We start from the raw sequence: 19,313 nt of genomic DNA on the forward strand, positions 1-19,313 counted from the left end.
CTTATCTATGATTATCTATGACATTGACAATGTTGTTGGGCGAAGTACCAATCCTAGATAGAATGCATATTAGAATGTTATTATCATGGAACATTGTCATTCTGCTGTCATTATTCTGTTGTCTCTATGACAATAGGTAGAGGTAGTGTCTGCAGAAGTGCTTTTGTGGGAATAACAACTAAGAAATCCATTTGGGATCCTAGGCTATGATGGCATGTATGAGCACCCAGCAAACCAAAATTGGTTCTGTGAAAGTTCCCAGAACATTCATTAGGTTGCGGTAAATGTTCTCATAATACAAAAACTGTCCCGTTGTGCTGATGATTATACAATGTTTGTATAAAACATTCACCTGACATTGCAAGAACATTCGCAGAACACATTTAGTCTGTTCTTTAAAGGTTCCCAGAATGTGGGAACAGTCTGGTGGGAACATTGTGGGGACATCACAAAAGATGTGTTCCCAAAACACAAAACCTGTCCAGATGATTATACAATGTTTATATTAGTTTGCAAGAACGTTCCCAGAACACATTTCTTATGTTATTTTAAAGTTCTTAAAACATTTCTTTAGGTTTTGGGAACATTGCGGGATATGACAAGATGGGTTCCCAAAACAGAAAATCTGTCCATTTGAGATGACATTCTTACAATGTTTGTATCAGGGTGCACAAAACCTTCCCTCGATGTTCATTGAATGTTATTTCTATGTTCTCAGAATGATCGAATTCAATTTTGAACAGTTCATGGAGGTTTCTTTCATGTATTAGTGTTCTCTTACTGTTGACAAAGTTAGTTGTACAACAATCCATGTAGAAACACATCTGGCAATTAATTGTAATTACATGACAATTTATTGTACAAACAGTTCTGCCATAGTCTGAAGCGGGGATCGGACCTGGGAGCATTATCCCTGGAATTAAACCATAGCGCCATTGGAAAGGGACTAACATACAGATAAGCAATTTACACCTTTACTCTGACTTCCAGATTGTGGTCTTTATCTTTGCATACAGTACCTGTCAAAAGTTTGGACACCTACTCATTCAAGAGTTTTTCTTTATTTTTTACTATTTTCTACATTGTAGGATGATAGTGAAGACGTCAACACTATGAAATAACACATACTAATTCATGTAGTAACTTGTTGGCTGCTTTTCCTTCACTCTGCGATCCAACTCATCCCAAACCATCTCAATTGGTTTGAGGTCAGGTGATTGTGGAGGCCAGATCATCTGATGCAGCACTCCATCACTCTCCTTCTTGGTCAAGTAGCTCCTACACAGCCTGGAGGTGTGTTGGGTCATTGTCCTGTTAGAGAAAAAAAATGATAGTCCCACTAAGTGCAAACCAGATGAGATGGCATATTGTTGCAGAATGCTGTGGTAGACATACTGGTTAAGTGTGCCCTGAAATCTAAATAAATCCCTGACAGTGTCACCATGAAACATTACAGGAGCATTCTGCTAATGTTGATGGATGTGTGTTTTAAAATCCCAGCCCCCGTCCCCGCAGGAGGCCTTTTGCCTTTTGGTAGGCCGTCATTGTAAATAAGAATATGTTTTTGACTGACTTGCCTAGTTAAATAAAGATTAAATACAATTTTAAAATGCAGCCCCACATCATCACACCCCCTCCTCCATGCTGCAAGGTGCGAACAACACATGTGGAGATCATCCATTCACTTACTCTACGCGTCTCACAAAAACACTGCGGTTGGAACCAAAAATCTCAAATTTGGACTCATCAGACCAAAATACAGATTTCCACCTGCCCATTGCTCGTGTCTCTTGGCCCATGTAAGTCTCTTCTTCTTATTGGTGTCCTTTAGTAGTGGTTTCTTTGCAGCAATTAGAACATGAAGGCCTGATTCACACAGTCTCCTCTGAACAGTTGATGTTGAGATGTGTCTGTTACTTGAACTCTGAAGCATTTATTTGGGCTGCAATCTGAGGCTGCTACCTCTAATGAACTGGGTCTTCCTTTCCTGTGGCGTTCCTCATGAGAGCCAGTTTCATTAAAGCGCTTGATGGTTTTTGCGACAACTTGAAGAAACTTTTGAAATTTTTCAGATTGATTCCGGATTGATTGTCTTAAAGTAATGATGGACTGTCGTTTCTCTTTGCTTATTTGAGCTGTTCTTGCCATAATATGGACTGGGTCTTTTACCAAATAGGGATATTTTCTGTATACCAACACTACCTTGTCACAGCACAACTGATTGGCTCAAACCCATTAAGGAAAGAAATTCCACAATTTAACTTAACATGGCAGACTTGTTAATTGAAATGCATTCCAGGTGACTACCTCATGAAGCTGGTTAAGAGAATGCCAAGAGTTTGAAAAGCTGTCATCAAGGCAAAGGATGGCTACTTTGAAGAATATAAAATATATTTGGATTTGTTTAACATTTTTTTGGTTACTACATGATTGCATGTGTGTTATTTCATAGTTTTGATGTCTTCACTATTATTCTCCAATGTAGAAAATAGTAAAAATAAAGAAACCCCTTGAATGAGTAGATGTGTCCAAACTTTTGACCGGTACTGTATATACGAAGACATATACGGTATATATCATAATTAAAGTATTTCAATACAAAGGGAATTCCACGGGAAACATTAGGATCCCTGGTGGGGCAGCAGACTCTGTAGCCTACAGGGCTTGACAATGTTCAAATCTATTTGATTACCATTCTTTAAAAAAGCTATAGTTATGTTTGGACAGTACCTTAATAAAATATATGTAAGAAGATTGAAATGCCATTTCTTTAAAAGTTTGGCAACTTCATATAATAGTGTTACAACACACATCAATATTAGCAGCACTTAAACAGCAATGTTTTCAAAACTACTTCCATTATCATTGACGTATGTTTTTCGAACAATTCTGGATCATCATGTCATAATCTTTAAAGAATAACTTCGTAAGAGTCTCGCAGGAATGTTTCTTGTTGTTATAGGTGTTAGTATTAATATCATCCCAACATTACCTGAATAATAAATAAAAATTTGTTTTTTTTAGAACAATTTATATTGCTCCAACAGGGAAGGTTATTAGGACTATGATGTCACACTATAACTTTATGAGACCGTTGTAGGAATATTCCCTGCTTGCTGTTATGTGTTTGAATAACATATCCATCAACATTAGCAGAATGCTCCTGTAGTGTTTCCTCAGAACCACTTCTATTGCTCCCACATTTTGTTGCGGAAGTATGTTCTAAGAACATTAATGGATAATTGTGTTACCCCTGGAAACCTAATGAGATCCTTAGTGTAATGTTCTTTGATAGTTTTTAGAACATTCCAGCAATTTTTTTTTTTATCGTAGAAAATAATATTTGGTGATCAAAAAAATGCTTTGAATGTTTGTGGGACGTTATCATTCTCAAATCTCAAAACCTAACTAGAACTTCATTAAGAATGTTAGCTAATGTTCTGGGAATGTTCCCGGTTTGCTGGGCTGTTGGTTGTTATAAATACACATCATAGGTTGTTAAATACAGGATCTTAATTTGACCACCCTGTTGTAGGATATTTCTTCCTGCACCATAGGAAATTAAAACTTTTATTTTATTTAAGGTTAATAAAATGGTTAATAAAATGCTTCTAAAGTTTGTAATACACTTTAAAATACACGTTTTTTTACACTTTAAAATGTCAGACTTGTTTTTGCTCAAACAAAAATTTTATCAACCGATACAAAATGTACCATTAATTATAATCCACATAGTAATTCACATTTCCTGTTGCTGCAGGATTATTTTCCTGCTGTGAGAAACTGGTCAAATTAAGATTCTATACCTGGATCGGTGTCTCGGTTGACATATCCATTAATGTCAGGGAAATGTTCTAGTAATGTTCTCTCATAACCAATTTAATTGAACCCAGAAATGACCGCTAAAGAATGTTTATGGAGCGTTATTGGAACCATCATGTCATAACGCCACACTATAACATTATGAGAGCATTGTGGGAATATTCCCTGCTTGTTGCTATGGGTGTTTTAATTTAATTACATCGCCTTCAACATTAAGAGAATGTTCCTGTAATGTTTCCTCAGAACCATTTCTATTGCGCTCACATTTTGTTGCAGCAGTATGTTCTAAAAACATTTATTTGACATTGTTATTACCTGGAAACCTAATGAGAACGTTTGAAGAATGTTCTGTGGTGGATGTTACAGCTGTTATGCACAACATTTTAACGTTAGTAGAACATTCTAAGGACATTTTTTTATTTTTTTTATTCAACAAAAAAAAACATGTTATCATCCTAATGTTATATAAAATCTTAACTAGAATTTAATGGGAATCTTAGCTAATGTTCTGGGAATGTTCCCAGTTTGCTGGGAAGCTTTCTGTATTTTTCAAATTAGTTAATTATATTGGGGAAATTCGAAGACATTTCTGTTCAAACCCTTTATTTTCCTATGATTGGATTGCTGTGTCTGATTCAGCGACTAGTTTTGTTCTTCTAAATATTGACAGTCACTCATATTTGATCAGTTAACTGCTAGACAGACCAGTGCGACAATCTACTCTCACCTCGACGTGAGTATAGCTACTTTTATTGGAAATATTTTGTTAATGTGGTTCCTTGTGACTTTTTGTACTGAACACACTTTCAATGTTTTATTTAAGTGATAAGAAAAATTGTGTCCCTGCATATTTCATTGGAATGAAATGTTACCTGAGGCTGAGACCTCTAGGTTCCCAGACCCTTGTTAGTTTGTCTCTGTGATTTTAATGTTGAATTACGTTAGTTTTATGACCAGTGCATAGTGTTGGCATGAGGAGGGACATGGTGTTAGTCAGACATAGCTATGTGTGCATGTATGTTTGTTCACGCCTGTGCTACAAGGGGGTACAGTGCCTATATTTAACCCAGCCACGGAGAATCTAGTCTTAAAGGTATAGCTGCAAGATTTCGTCAATTAGCCCTTTCAACTCACACCTGTATACAGGTTTAAAATGGCAAGTTTGGGCACTGATAAGCACCTAAATTGAAATGCAGTGGTTATACAGTAACATGCTATAAATTATAACAGAGCTCAGGCTCTGCGTTTCACAGCGCTGTATGGGTTTTGACTGACAGCCGTTTTGAACTTGAGCACCCATACGTGACAAGAAGTAGCCCCCTTCCCTCCTGCTAATTGGGCAACTATCAAAACATTTTTGTTGTCAGGGACTCGGACAACAAAACTCGATGTACACTGAATAAAAATATAAATGCAACATGCAACAAATTCAAAGATTTTACTGGTACAGTTCATACAGTATAGGGAAATCAGTCAATTCAAATTTTTGTTCATTAGACCCTAATATATGGATTTAAATGACTGGGAAAACTGATATGCATCACAGATAGGGGCGTGGATCAGAAAACCAATCAGTATCTGATGTGACCACCATTTGTCTCATTTAGCATGACAGAGAGTTGATCAGACTGTTGATTTTACCCTGTGGAATGGTGTCCCACTCCTCTTCAATGGCTGTACAAAGTAGCTGGATATTGGTGGGAACTGGAACAAGCAGTTGTACACAGCGATCCAGAGCATCCCAAACATGCTCAATGAGTGACATGTCTGGTGAGTAAGCAGGCCATTGAAGACCTGGGACGTTTTCAGCTTCTAGGAATTGTGTACAGATCCTTGTGACATTGGGCCGTGCATTATCATGCTGAAACATGAGGTGATGGTGGCGGATGAATGCTACAACAATGGGCCTCAGGATCTCGTCACGGTGTCTGCATTCAAATTGCCATCAATAAAATGTGTTCGTTGTCCGTAGCTGATGCCTGCCCATACCAAAATGTGTCACAACGTTGACATCAGCAAACCGCTCCCCCACACAACTCCATACATGCTGTCTGTCATCTGCTCAGTACGTTTAAATCCAGGATTCATCCATGAAGAGCACACTTCTGCAGCGTGCCAGTGGCCATCAAAGATGAGCATTTTCTCGCTGAAGTCGTTTACGATGCCGGACTGCAGTTAGGTCAAGACCCTGGTGAGGATGACGAGCACGCAGATGAGCTTCCCTGAGAAGGTTTCTGACAGTTTGTGCAGAAACTCTTCAGTTGTGCAAACCCACAGTTTCATCAGCTGTCCGGGTGGCTTGTCTCAGATGATCCCGCAGGTGAAGAAGTCAGATGTTAAGGCCCTGGGCTGGTGTGGTTACACATGGTCTGCGGTTGTGAGGCAGATTGGATGTACTGCCAAATTATGTAAAATGACGTTGGAGGTGGCTTATGGTAGAGAAATTAACATTTAATTCTCTGGTGGACATTCCTGCAGTAATCATGCTAGTTGCACACTTTCTCAAAACTTGAGACATCTGTGGCATTGTGTTGTGCGACAAAACTGCACATTTTAGAGTGGCCTTTTATTGTCCCCAGCACAACCTGCACCTGTGTTATGTTCATGCTGTTTAATCAGCTTCTTGATATGCCACACCTGTCAGGTGGATGGATTATCTTGGCAAAGGAGAAATGCTCACCAAGAGGGATGTTGCAATTACATTTTGGTTCCATATATTTTGAAAGATGACACATTGAGGATTATAATTAATACCACTTTGATGCCAAACACTCATGAGTCCAAATTTGCACTTCACATTTCCATATCACAAAACTCATATGCAGTCAATGTTTATGATCACTTTGTTTGATGTACAATTACTAGATGACATGGCGTCATACCCTGAACTATGTTTGTCTTATGAAGAATATTTGCCTCGGAACACGCACCTGAATGCATGCATGACTCCTTTCTATGCGCACCAAAATGACGCTCTGTTTCTCTGAATTGCACTGTGAAAACCTAACACTAAGATCTTATTTTATAACTTACCTAGTCATGTTGTCAATAGAACAAGCTTTCAAATGTGTATTTATTATGGATCCCAAGGCAGCAGCAACTCTTCCTGGGGTCGGGCAAAATTAAGGCAGTTATACAATTTTAAAAACATTACAATACATTCACAACACATTGTGTGCCCTCAGGCTCCAACTCTACTACCACATATCTACAACACAAAATCCATGTGTACGTGTGTATATAAACTCAGCCAAAAAACAAAACATCCTCACTATCAACTGCGTTTATTTTCAGCAAACTTAACATGTGTAAATATTTGTATGAACATAATAAGTTTCAACAACTGAGACATAAACTGAACAAGTTCCAAAGAGATGTGACTAACAGAAATGGAATAATGTGTCCCGTAACAAAGGGGGGGTCAAAATCAGAAGTAACAGTCAATGCAGCTGGTGGCCACATCTCCTCCTCATGGACTGCACCAGATATGCCAGTTCTTGCTGCGAGATGTTACCCCACTCTTCCACCAAGGCCCCTGCAAGTTCTGGGGGTAATGGCCCTATTTTATTTATTTTACTAGGTAAGTCAGTTAAGAACAAATTATTATTTTCAATGACGGCCTAGGAACAGTGGGTTAACTGCCTGTTCAGGGGCAGAACGACAGATTTGTACCTTGTCAGCTCAGGGATTCGAACTTGCAACCTTTCGGTTACTAGTCCAACACTCTAACCACTAGGCTACCCTGCCGCCCCAATGGCCCTAGCCCTCACCCTCCGATCCACCAGGTCCCAGACATGCCCAATGGGATTGAGGTCTGGGCTTTTCGCTGGCCAAGGCAGAACATTGACATTCCTTTCTTGCAGGAAATCACACACAGAACGAGCAGTATGGCTGACGGCATTGTCATGCTGGAGGGTCATGTCAGGATGAGCCTGCAGGAAGGGTACCACATGAAGGAGGAGGATGTCTTCCCTGTAACGCACTGTGTTGAGATTGCCTGCGATGACAACAAGCTCAGTCCGATGATGCTGTGACACACCGCCCCAGACCATGTCGAACTTTCCACCTCCAAACGGATCCTGCTCCAGAGTACAGGCCTTGGTGTAACACTCATTCCTTCAAGAACAAACGCGAATCCGACCATCACACCTGGTGAGACAAAACCACGACTCGTCAGTGAAGAGCACTTTTTGCCAGTCCTGTCTGGTCCAGCGATGGTGGGTTTGTGCCCATAGGAGACGTTGTTGCCGGTAATGTTTGGTGAGGACCAGCCTTACAACAGGCCTACAAGCCCTCAGTCCAGCCTCTCTCAGCCTATTGTGGACAGTCTGAGCACTGATGGAGGGATTGTGCGTTCCTGGTGTAACTCGGGCAGTAGTTGTTGCCATCCTGTACCTGCCCCGCAGGTGTGATGTTCGGATGAACCAATCCTGTGCCGGTGTTGTTACACGTGGTCTGCCAATGCGGGGACTGTCAGCTGTCCGTCTTGTCTCCCTGTAGCGCTGTTTTTTGCATCTCACAGTACGGACATGCAATTTATTGCCCTGGCCACATCAGCAGTCCTCATGCCTCCTTGCAGCATGCCTAAGGCACGTTCACGCAGATGAGCAGGGACCCTGGTCATCTTTCTTTTGATGTTTTTCAGAGTCTGTAAAAAGACCTCTTTAGTGTCCTAAGTTTTCATAACTGTGACCTTATTAATTGCCTACAGTCTGTAAGCTGTTAGTGTCTTAACGACCATTCCACAGGTGCATGTTCATACATTTTTTATTGTTCATTGAACAAGCATGGGAAACAGTGTTTAAACCCTTTACAATGAAGATCTGTGAAGTTATTTGGATTTTTACGAATTATCTATCCTGAAAAAGGGACATTTCTTTTTTTGCTGAGTTTAGTACATATGCTATCGTGTGTATATGCATGTATCTGAGCCTATGTTTGTGTTGCTTCACATTTTCCAACTTTTCCATAAGGTGTATTTTTATCTGTTTATTAAATCGAATTTTACTGCTTGCATGAGTTACTTGATGTGGAATAGAGTTCCATGTAGTCATGGCTATATGTAGTAATGTGCACCTCCGATAGTCTGTTCTGGACTTGGGGACTGTGAAGAGACCTCTGGTGGCATGTCTTGTGGGGTATGCATGGGTGTTCGAGCTGTGTGCCAGTAGCTCAAACAGACAACTCAGTGCATTCAACATGTCAATAGCTCTCACAAATAGAAGTAGTGATGAAGTCAATCTCTCCTCCACTTTGAGCCAGGAGAGATTGCCATGCATATTATTAATGTTAGCGCTCAGTGTAAATTTAAGGGCTGTTCTGAGTCAATTGCAATTTTCCTAAGTCCCTCTTTGTGGCACCTGACCACACGACTGAACAGTATTCCAGGTGCGACAAATGGACCTGGCTTGTTGATAGAGCAGCGATTTATTATGGAGAGACTTTCGACCCATCTTAGCTACTGTTGGATCAATACGTTTGGACCATGACAGTTTTACAATCCAGGGTTACTCCAAGCAGTTTAGTCACAACAACTTTCTTAATTTACTCATTGTTCATTACAAGATTTAGTTGAGATTTAGGGTTTAGTGAATGATTTTTACCAAATACAATGCTTTTAGTTTTTGAAATATTTAGGACTAACTTATTCCTTGCCACCTATTCTGAAACTAACTGCAGCTCTTTGTTAAGTGTTGCAGTCATTTCAGTCGCTGTAGTAGCTGACATGTTTCGTCATCCGCTTTACATTTACATTTACATTTAAGTCATTTAGCAGACGCTCTTATCCAGAACGACTTACAAATTGGTGCATTCACTTTATGACATCCAGTGGAACAGTCACTTTACAATAGTGCATCTAAATCTTAAAGGGGGGTGAGAGGGATTACTTATCCTATCCTAGGTATTCCTTAAAGAGGTGGGGTTTCAGGTGTCTCCGGAAGGTGGTGATTGACTCCGCTGTCCTGGCGTCGTGAGGGAGTTTGTTCCACCATTGGGGGGCCAGAGCAGCGAACAGTTTTGACTGGGCTGAGCGGGAGCTGTACTTCCTCAGTGGTAGGGAGGCGAGCAGGCCAGAGGTGGATGAACGCAGTGCCCTTGTTTGGGTGTAGGGCCTGATCAGAGCCTGGACTGAGGTGCCGTTCCCCTCACAGCTCCGTAGGCAAGCACCATGGTCTTGTAGCGGATGCGAGCTTCAACTGGAAGCCAGTGGAGAGAACGGAGGAGCGGGGTGACGTGAGAGAACTTGGGAAGGTTGAACACCAGATGGGCTGCGGCGTTCTGGATGAGTTGAAGGGGTTTAATGGAGCTTTCATAGACACACTGTCTTTACAATCGCTTGGCAGCTGGTTTCATAATTTGTTTCAGCTTTTTACAACTTGGAGAAAAAGCACAACACAGACAGCAGCTGCCTCTGTTCTCTCCCATGATGGTCCTATACGCCATCCTTTCAGAAGTTTTGCCTTCACACAGCCTGTCCGCTGATGCCCACCTGAACCAGATTGTGATTTATAATGGTCCGTTTTTGGGATTGCGTCAACAATAACAACAATTGTGTGATTGCAGGGTTGTGTTCCAAACAAAGCAACTACAAGTGTGCTTGATCTAGTTCCTCAACGGCACAGCTAGGAGAGTGCATTGAAAGTGCCTTGAAATTACTTAGGAACTGTGCACACTTTGGAGAGGTGTCTGGCCACTTGGAGACACCAGTTAGTCTTCTCACCCAAACCCACAATATTCTTATGTTACTGAATGTATCCAGAGTATTTTGAGATGATCAACAAATGTGTTAAAGTACAGTAAATGTCAAATATACATAAAATCAACAGTGTAACGTTTGGATTCAGTCTTGTCAGATGAACTGTTGTGCTCAATTTTCCCATAATCTCCAAACCATTCCCTTTCATTTGCTACCATGCTTATATGTATGCATTTGAGCATATGCTTTTCATTTTTCTTCTGTGAGAAACATTTCAATGTAGCCCTATCCTTATAGGCCAATTCCCACAAGTGTAAAAGGGTAAGGCCTTTTTCTACTTACCCAGAGTCCGATGAACTTTCAAATGAAAGTTCAAGAACATTGAGAAACGATACTCCAATTTGATTTTTTATTCACGTAGAAATGTGTGTTATAGATCTACCATTCTACTTGAAAGTAAGTCTAACAAGCTATTTCTTTGCTTCCTGTTCTTAAGTTTTGTTTTTGAATCTTTTACTTTTGGTTTTTCGTACACTAGCTTTAAACAGCTGAAACAACAATATTTTTGGTTATGGAAAATATATTTCACAGCGTTAGATGGTACAATGATTATCAACACAATACTCGTTTATTTTGTAACATAAACTGAAATTATGCGAACTATTAAAGTGTTAGCCACCAGGAAATGGCGGAGCGATTTCTGCATAGTGCAAGTTTAAAAGACAAAAAAAGTCACCTGATTTCACCTTTTTATTTTTGTCTGGGAAGTCTAACACGTTTTAGCACTTATTCCTTCTTTAGAGATATCATTTGTATATCTCTGAGTGTAGTTGAAGGAAGTTAAAAAATAGTTTTGCGATCCATTGCTAACTGGGCGTTAGTGCAATGCCTGGAAGTCTCCCAGAACAGCTAGCATGCTTGCACTATCCCTTTAAACTCACACTGACCCTGATCCATGCTGCCACTAGAACACTGTGGCACTGTGACCCACTTAAAGCTATTTTAGTGTTATGACCATGTCATGTTTCTAACCAGGACCCACCATTTGGAGGACATTGATTTATAATTGCCTCTGTGTTGTTGCTCACAGGGAGCAAACTTACACAGCTTTAGATACTGTAGGCGCTGTATCTTAGGGAACAGTTGTTGCAGTGAGTGACATGTTACGTCTCTGTCTGAGGGCGTTGTTGTAGGTCCACAGACTGAAACGCAGGGGGCAGAAAGACACAGTGCCCTGTCTCACACTCCTCACCCCTCTGTCCCTCTCTTTCAGCCTATATCTTCTCTCCATCTCTCTCCCCTCCCCTCTCTCCCTTTCCCTTAGCCCTCTCCTGTCTCGCTCTGTCCCTCTGTCAGTCTATTTCCAGTGCTAGCTGAGTCAGGCGAATAGCTCCCAGCTTGGAATGACACAAATAGGAAGAGGGACTCCAATCCTCTAAGAGGGTCAGATACCAACTGAAAAATAACAAGAAACTTTAGAAAACATCAGGAACTACGGAAAAATACTGGAACCTGCTAAAGGAACCTGCTATAAACTACAAAAATGGACTCTGATATGGCGTTGACGGAATTACAGGAGCATGAGTTGCCAGAGGCCGTCGTTCAGGAGGATGAAGACGACGTGGAGGAACTCAGGAACAGGTGCTTGAATTTCAGCTAAGTGCTTCACTGTCTTACTGTGCTCTGGAGCACACACACACACACACACACACACACACACACACACACACACACACACACACACACACACACACACACACACACACACACACACACACACACACACACACACACACACACACACACACACACACACACACACACACACACACACACACACACTCTATAGCACTAGGACAATTAGTGCTCTATTAATTCAGATCCGCTTTAGCCGACAACCGTATAGCTATTGTTTTGGTCGTGTCGGAGGTGAAACTGCTTTAGAGCTGTCAAATCCACAAGCGACTCCTGTCATTATACCTAAAGCGGACATTGCCAATGGCTGCACAGAGTCACATTACGAGAAATCGTATGCAGGCTTGTTTACAAGTTTGAACACTGGAAAGCGATTTAGGCTGATAGAAAACCTTAATTATTTTGTTTAATGATTTTCAATTTGAGCATCATTATTTCTATATAGCCTACATTTTCTCATTCTGAACTGTGTGGCTTTGTGACAATGATCAAGAGCAGCTGCTCACCGGTTTGACAACTCATATGCAGTTACATCTCAGACACCACCAAAACATCAGTATGCGGGTGTCAATGATCACCAGTTAACACTTGATCTAATTGAATCTAGGCCTTACACTATCACACAGTTTAGTGCTTTACTCTCTAATTAGGTTATCCTGAATATTGCTACTGTAGCTACATAGATAGTTGTCCCGCAGCCCCAGTCACGATGATGTTCGGGGACACTAGCCTTCCCAGTTTTGATCTACTGTTGGACAGAGCGAGTGCTCAGTGCATATAGGATCATTTGTTATACAGCTTTTCTCAATCGCGTACAAGCAATTTTTCGATCTGTGTTGAAATGTATCTATAGCATAACAGCAATGATCAAATGCTCAAATACATATCTTAGACCACATATCTTAGACCTCATCAGTGAATAGTACAAAGTTCATTGTTTTGTTCACAGAATATTAACACGTTGTTTTCATCATAAAATAAATGTGTGCAATTGTGTTCACAGTTTCTGGCTGTCAGTAAATACTACTGCACAAAATTCTAAATCATCCCATAAGTGTCATACCATTTGAGTCGTTCCATGTCATTTCAGCAAGCCATGACACCCACCATTGTTCTGAAATCGTTTCTGTAATTATAAACTGGTAAGATTGACATTTCCGAAACCTAATATTGTTGAAATTTAATCTCAGAAAAATGTATAAAATTGATTGCACCCAAATTGTCCATTTAAGTTTAAAGGATATATTCAATAAATATAGCACCCAACATCCGATTTGGACCAAACGTCTTCCTACAAATGAGTAAGACATGAGGAATCCAATAAAATACTCAAAAGCCACCCACAAACCCCTCACTTCAATCCCACCCCAACAACCAGAATACAATATAAGATCTATATGTCTGACAAGTAGTATGAATATGCAGTTTGGAGTATTGTTTCTTCATACTATGTAATGTCTTCTTTGTGAATTTGGTGATGGTTATTTGCCTCTGTTCTGAGAAATTTTAAATTGAAGTCTTGCAATTTTTTACCATATATTAGTGTGAAAATATCAGGTTTTGACCACTAAATGCTGCTGTTCCTGCTATGCTGCCAGACATTTAGCTGGTCCTTGTTTTTATTAAATGGATCACATTTCCTTTGCAACTTCGGGTAGAAAACCAATACATTTTGCTCATGGTAGATAAATTGCGTGGTCATCCTCACAATTCAAGTCATTCCTTCATGAAATAAATTCATTTTGTCTTTCTCTTAGCAACTTAATGCTTCAACCCAACATTCCTTGAATAGTCCAACAAGGCAGCCTTCTGAGAGGGCTATCCCTATGGTGCAATGAACCTTTTCTACAAGACTAAAACTTTTTGGGAGAAATGGGCTAGCGACTAAAAGGTTCTAACAACCCTAATAAAATATTACAATTGTAATACAATTGTAATACTTGCAAGGCAGTCTTATATTTCCAATAACATTATTAGAAAACAGCTCTATATGCAGTGTGATTTGTGACATTTACCATTAAACCCAACCCAACTCAATTGCAAAAGACTACACATTGTGTGTTTGGGACTTAAGACCAGTAGCGCCCTCTACTGAAGAACATTAGAATGATGCTTGACAAGGCCAATTCATTACCGGTCTCAATTAAATTAAGTGCATGCTCGGAAAAGCAAAGTTATTTTTTGAAGATATCTGCTGGGATGGTGTAAATACAACTAGGCTTGCATTCCACACTGCAATGGATATTTATTTATTTGTACCTTTATTTAACTAGGCAAGTTAGTTATGAACAAAGTCTTATTTTCAATGAATGCCTAGGAACAGTGGGTCAACTGCCTGTTCAGGGGCAGAACAACAGATTTGTACCTTGTCAGCTCGGGGGTTTGAACTTGCAACCTTCCAGTTACTAGTCCAATGCTCTAACCACTAGGCCATATTCCAACCCTGAGCACCGGCCTGCTCTACTCTTGCTGATTTGATTGACGTAAATGCCAGAAGTTTGATTTTGAAAATAGATTTTAATGTAACTCTGGTCTCTCAAACCAATACTGACATTCCTATTATTACTGAGTCTTGGTTAATAAAGTCTATGTCGAATACTGATGTGTCTCTGACTGGTTATAATGTATACAGATTTGGCAAAGGTGGGGGTGTCGTCATATTCGTAAAGGGCAGCTTAAATGGTTCCCTACGCAATTTCAATGTCAAATCTTGAATGTAGGCCTTGGTAATAAAGCCTAGCTGACACTAGTGGGAATTTATCTCCCTACCTCGGCTCTGCCTTGTGCTCTAAGGTGGGAATTACGACCAGAGTTAAGCACGCATAAATGGAATGGCATTCCCTTTTTATGCTCTTTTCTCTCTACGTGTATTCTGATCTTGAACTTAGGCATGAGAATAGCATGCTATTCTTTTGGGGTGGAGATCAAAGAAATTAAGTATGGCGGCGGTGTGTCTACAGATACGCCGTATCCTGACCTTAACTTAATTTCCTCATAATTCCAACAATTGCGCGATGAAAGGATGAATAAGATCTACTTTATTTTTCCCGATATAAATAGCACCATTCTTCATGCACTGTAATTTACAAATTGATAAGAGCTACTGCAGGTAAATGAGTAAGCCGATTGGATACGGGGATTGTAAATATAAATGACAATTGTTTAGATGTATTTTACCTTATGATTGCAGGAGACAAATGTGTAACTAGTCATATGACAGCAAACTGAAGCATATCAATATATCAACTTTTTCCACAGTGACGTTTATGAAATGATGGCCTTATAATCTTGCAGGGATGAAGTTTGGAGAGCCATAGCTTCTGTAGTCATGCGCAAATTACAGTATAGCACCAAACATACCAAGTTGATTTATAATACTTTATATAATGTTTAATTACAGTATACGGCCAGACTTTTCAATGTATTTTTTACAATGTGTATCATGTTAAATTTTAGCCACTATCAGTAGCCTTTGTTCTTAAGGATTGATAGCATTAGTGGATCATATTAGGCTAACAACTCCCCAGTCCTTAACAATTACAAGCATACCCATAACATGGAGCAGCCACCACTATGATTGAAAATACGGAGAGTGGTAATCACTGATGTATTGGATTTGCCCCAAATATAACATTTTTTTTTCAGGACAAAAATTGCTTTGCCACATTTTTTGCAGTGTTACTGTAGTGGCTTCCTTTCGTCTTTACCATAGCCACTGCCCAAGCCTGAAGCGGGGTTGTTTGGTACGCATACAGTCCACACTCAAGGTTTCCAAACGGCCAAACATTCGATGACATCCAGGGATATGGTGCAACAAAAATGTTTATTCTTCTTATTTCTAACATAAACATAAACTTAAATGATAAATGATTCTCCAATCAACTTAAAGCATAGATGACTTTATATGGAAAATACATATTATGACCTGTCTGTATGTCTGTATGGTCAAAAAACTATACCGCTCCCGCATCTAGCAAGGACTCCCTCTCCCGAAGGCCCAACTTCCGGCCTTTATCCTAACACACTTACCACAATACAATGAATAGGCAAGAGGGGAGGCCAAATGGCTGAGTTACACTAACAACAAATTAATATATCTCAATCAGGTAAATATAAATCATAAAGGTACATACCTAATATTTCATCATTTACATTCATATTTAATATATTCACACAAATATATATTTTTTAAATTTTACCTTTATTTAACCAGGCAAGTCAGTTAAGAACACATTCTTATTTTCAATGACAGCCTGGGAACAGTGGGTTAACTGCTTGTTCAGGGGCAGAACGACAGATTTGTACCTTGTCAGCTCGGGGGTTTGAACTCACAACCTCCCGGTTACTAGTCAAACGCTCTAACCACTAGGCTACACTGCCGCCCATATACATGGAGCTCCATATGTTCGGTCTTTTATACAAATATGTCCAAATCGGCTCTAACAGTTACTTTAGTGTCTTGTTGCAAACAGGATGCATGCTTTGGAATATTTTTTATTCTGTTCAAGCTTCCTTTTCACTCTGTAAATTAGGTTAGTATTGTGGAGTAACTACAATGTTGTTGATCCATCCTCAGTTTTCTCGAACACAGCCATTAAACTCTCTAACTGTTTAAAGTCACCATTGGCCTCATGGTAAATACCCTGAGCGGGTTCCTTCCTCTCCGGCAACTGAGCTAGGAAGGACGCCTGTATCTTTGTAGTGACTGGGTGTATTGATATGCCATCCAAAGTGTAATTAATAATGTCACCATACTCAAAGGGATATTCAATGTCTGCTTTTTAATTATTTGTTTTACCCATGTACCAATGCTCTTCTTTGTGAGGCATTGAAAAACCTCCCTGATCTTTGTGGTTGAATCTGCATTTGAAATTCACTGCTCGATTGAGGGACCTTACAGATAATTGTATTTGTGGGGTACAAATATGAGGTAGTCATTATGCAACTATGCAACTTATGTGACTTGTTAAGCACAGTTTTACTCCTGAACTTATTTAGGCTTGCCATAACAAAGGGGTTGAATATTTATTTACTCAAGACATTTCAGCTTTTAATTTTTAATTGATTTGTAAAACTTTTGAAAAACATAATTCCACTTTGACATGATGGCATATTGTGTGTCGGCCAGTAACAAAACATCTATATGTAATCAATTTTAAATTCAGGCTGTAACACAACAAAATGTGTAAAAAGTCAACTTCTGAAGGAACTGTAGATGTCTGTCTTTGGTTTGGAAAGCAAAGTCAACATACTGTACTTCTTGAACTGTGTATGTCAGAATAGTAGGAATCTAGCAAACTTCTGGAAAGTACTTAAATCTCTGAAAGCCTAGCTAAAAAACGTTAGCTGACATGGGCTAGTTGATCTGGACATTTCTGCCAAGTTATAAATAGCTCTCTAAGGTATTCAATGACTGACATGACAAGAGGAAAACTGATGACCGATTTCGAAATTGCACCTTGTGCATTCTACTATTACAACTTTCAAGACTAAGTTGGAAGCTGGACTGAGATCAGCTCAGACAGATGGATACACCATTTAGCCTCAGCTGGCCATCTATTTTAAAGAATAGTTTCTAGAAATTCCTCATTTATTCCCCTCGAAACTTTTGAAAATGATGCACTCCCAGATACACATTCTCTATTTTCATTTCAACCATTTTATATCTATGATTTAGTAAGTGCCTTGCTAACAAATCCACAGGGGCTGATTCTCTTGATCCCTTCTTACTGCAGCTCACTGCCCCACTTATTGCAGAATCATTAGCCTATATTTTTTTACTTGACAATTGTTCCTGGTGTTATCCCTAAGATCTGGAAAGTGACACGTCCTCCCCCCTAAACAACGGAGTAGATCATTTTGACTTAGATCAATTATCTTGCCTTTCCAAAGTTTTAGAATCCCTGGCCAACTCTCAGCTAAGACCTTTTTAAACTTCCCATTCTATTCTAAATGTGCACCAGTCTGGTTTTAGACCCAGACAGAGCACAGTTTCAGCTGCTACGCTTGTTATAGATGATGTGTTAAATTGCTTAGATCATAAAAACCATTGAGCTGCCTTATCCAAGGCCTTCGACACTGTTGACCATTACATTCTCACTCAAAGACCGACTTGACTTAAATAAGCCTGGATCAGGCTTCTTGCTAGTGGTTAGAGAATTATCTGTGACAGGACACAATGTGTGATTTGCGATGGTGTCCGGTCTACTTTCCTGGATATTACAAAAGGTGTGCCGCAGCTACTATCCAAATAAAGAAAGATCAACAAAAGAAAAATACAACTCTTTTGAACAGATAAAAATGTTGTTGATCTTTAGAACATTTATCCTATAGCTGCCATTTCCTTTACACATCCAACTGGGCATAGGCATCAATTCAATCCATATTCTACGTTGGTTCAATGACATGGAAACAACGTTGATTCAACCAGTGTGTGCCCAATGGGATCAAACATCTCCAATCCAAAGTTAAATCTAGAATTGGCTTCCTATTTCGCAACAAAGCATCCTTCACTCATGCTGCCAAACATACCCTTGTAAAACTGACCATCCTACCAATCCTCGACTTTGGCGATGTCATTTACAAAATAGCCTCCAATACCCTACTCAACAAATTGGATGCAGTCTATCACAGTGCAATCCGTTTTGTCACCAAAGCCCCATATACTACCCACCATTGCGACCTGTACGCTCTCGTTGGCTGGCCCTCGCTTCATACTCATCGCCAAACCCACTGGCTCCATGTCATCTACAAGACCCTGCTAGGTAAAGTCCCCCCTTATCTCAGCTCGCTGGTCACCATAGCCTCTCCCACCTGTAGCACACGCTCCAGCAGGTATATCTCTCTAGTCACCCCCAAAACCAATTCTTTCTTTGGCCGCCTCTCCTTCCAGTTCTCTGCTGCCAATGACTGGAACGAACTACAAAAATCTCTGAAACTGGAAACACTTATCTCCCTCACTAGCTTTAAGCACCAACTGTCAGAGCATTTTACAGATTACTGCACCTGTACATAGCCCACCTATAATTTAGCCCAAACAACTACCTCTTTCCCAACTGTATTTAATTAATTAATGTATTTTGCTCCTTTGCACCCCATT

General features: G+C 39.9%; 1 protein-coding gene across 1 annotated transcript in view; it reads left to right on the forward strand.

Annotated features, from left to right (window-relative positions):
• The first annotated feature begins 11,766 nt into the window (after positions 1 to 11,766).
• Positions 11,767 to 19,313, forward strand: part of cmya5 (cardiomyopathy associated 5) — a 72,590-nt gene continuing 65,043 nt past the window's right edge. The window contains exon 1 of the mRNA XM_046344916.1: positions 11,767 to 12,160. Within this exon, the coding sequence (XP_046200872.1) occupies positions 12,063 to 12,160 (98 nt within the window). The 5' untranslated portion in view covers positions 11,767 to 12,062. The remainder of the gene's footprint in view (positions 12,161 to 19,313) is intronic.

The sequence above is a fragment of the Oncorhynchus gorbuscha genome, linkage group LG04 (genome assembly GCF_021184085.1).
Source record: "Oncorhynchus gorbuscha isolate QuinsamMale2020 ecotype Even-year linkage group LG04, OgorEven_v1.0, whole genome shotgun sequence".
Classification (NCBI taxonomy): Eukaryota; Metazoa; Chordata; class Actinopteri; order Salmoniformes; family Salmonidae; genus Oncorhynchus; species Oncorhynchus gorbuscha.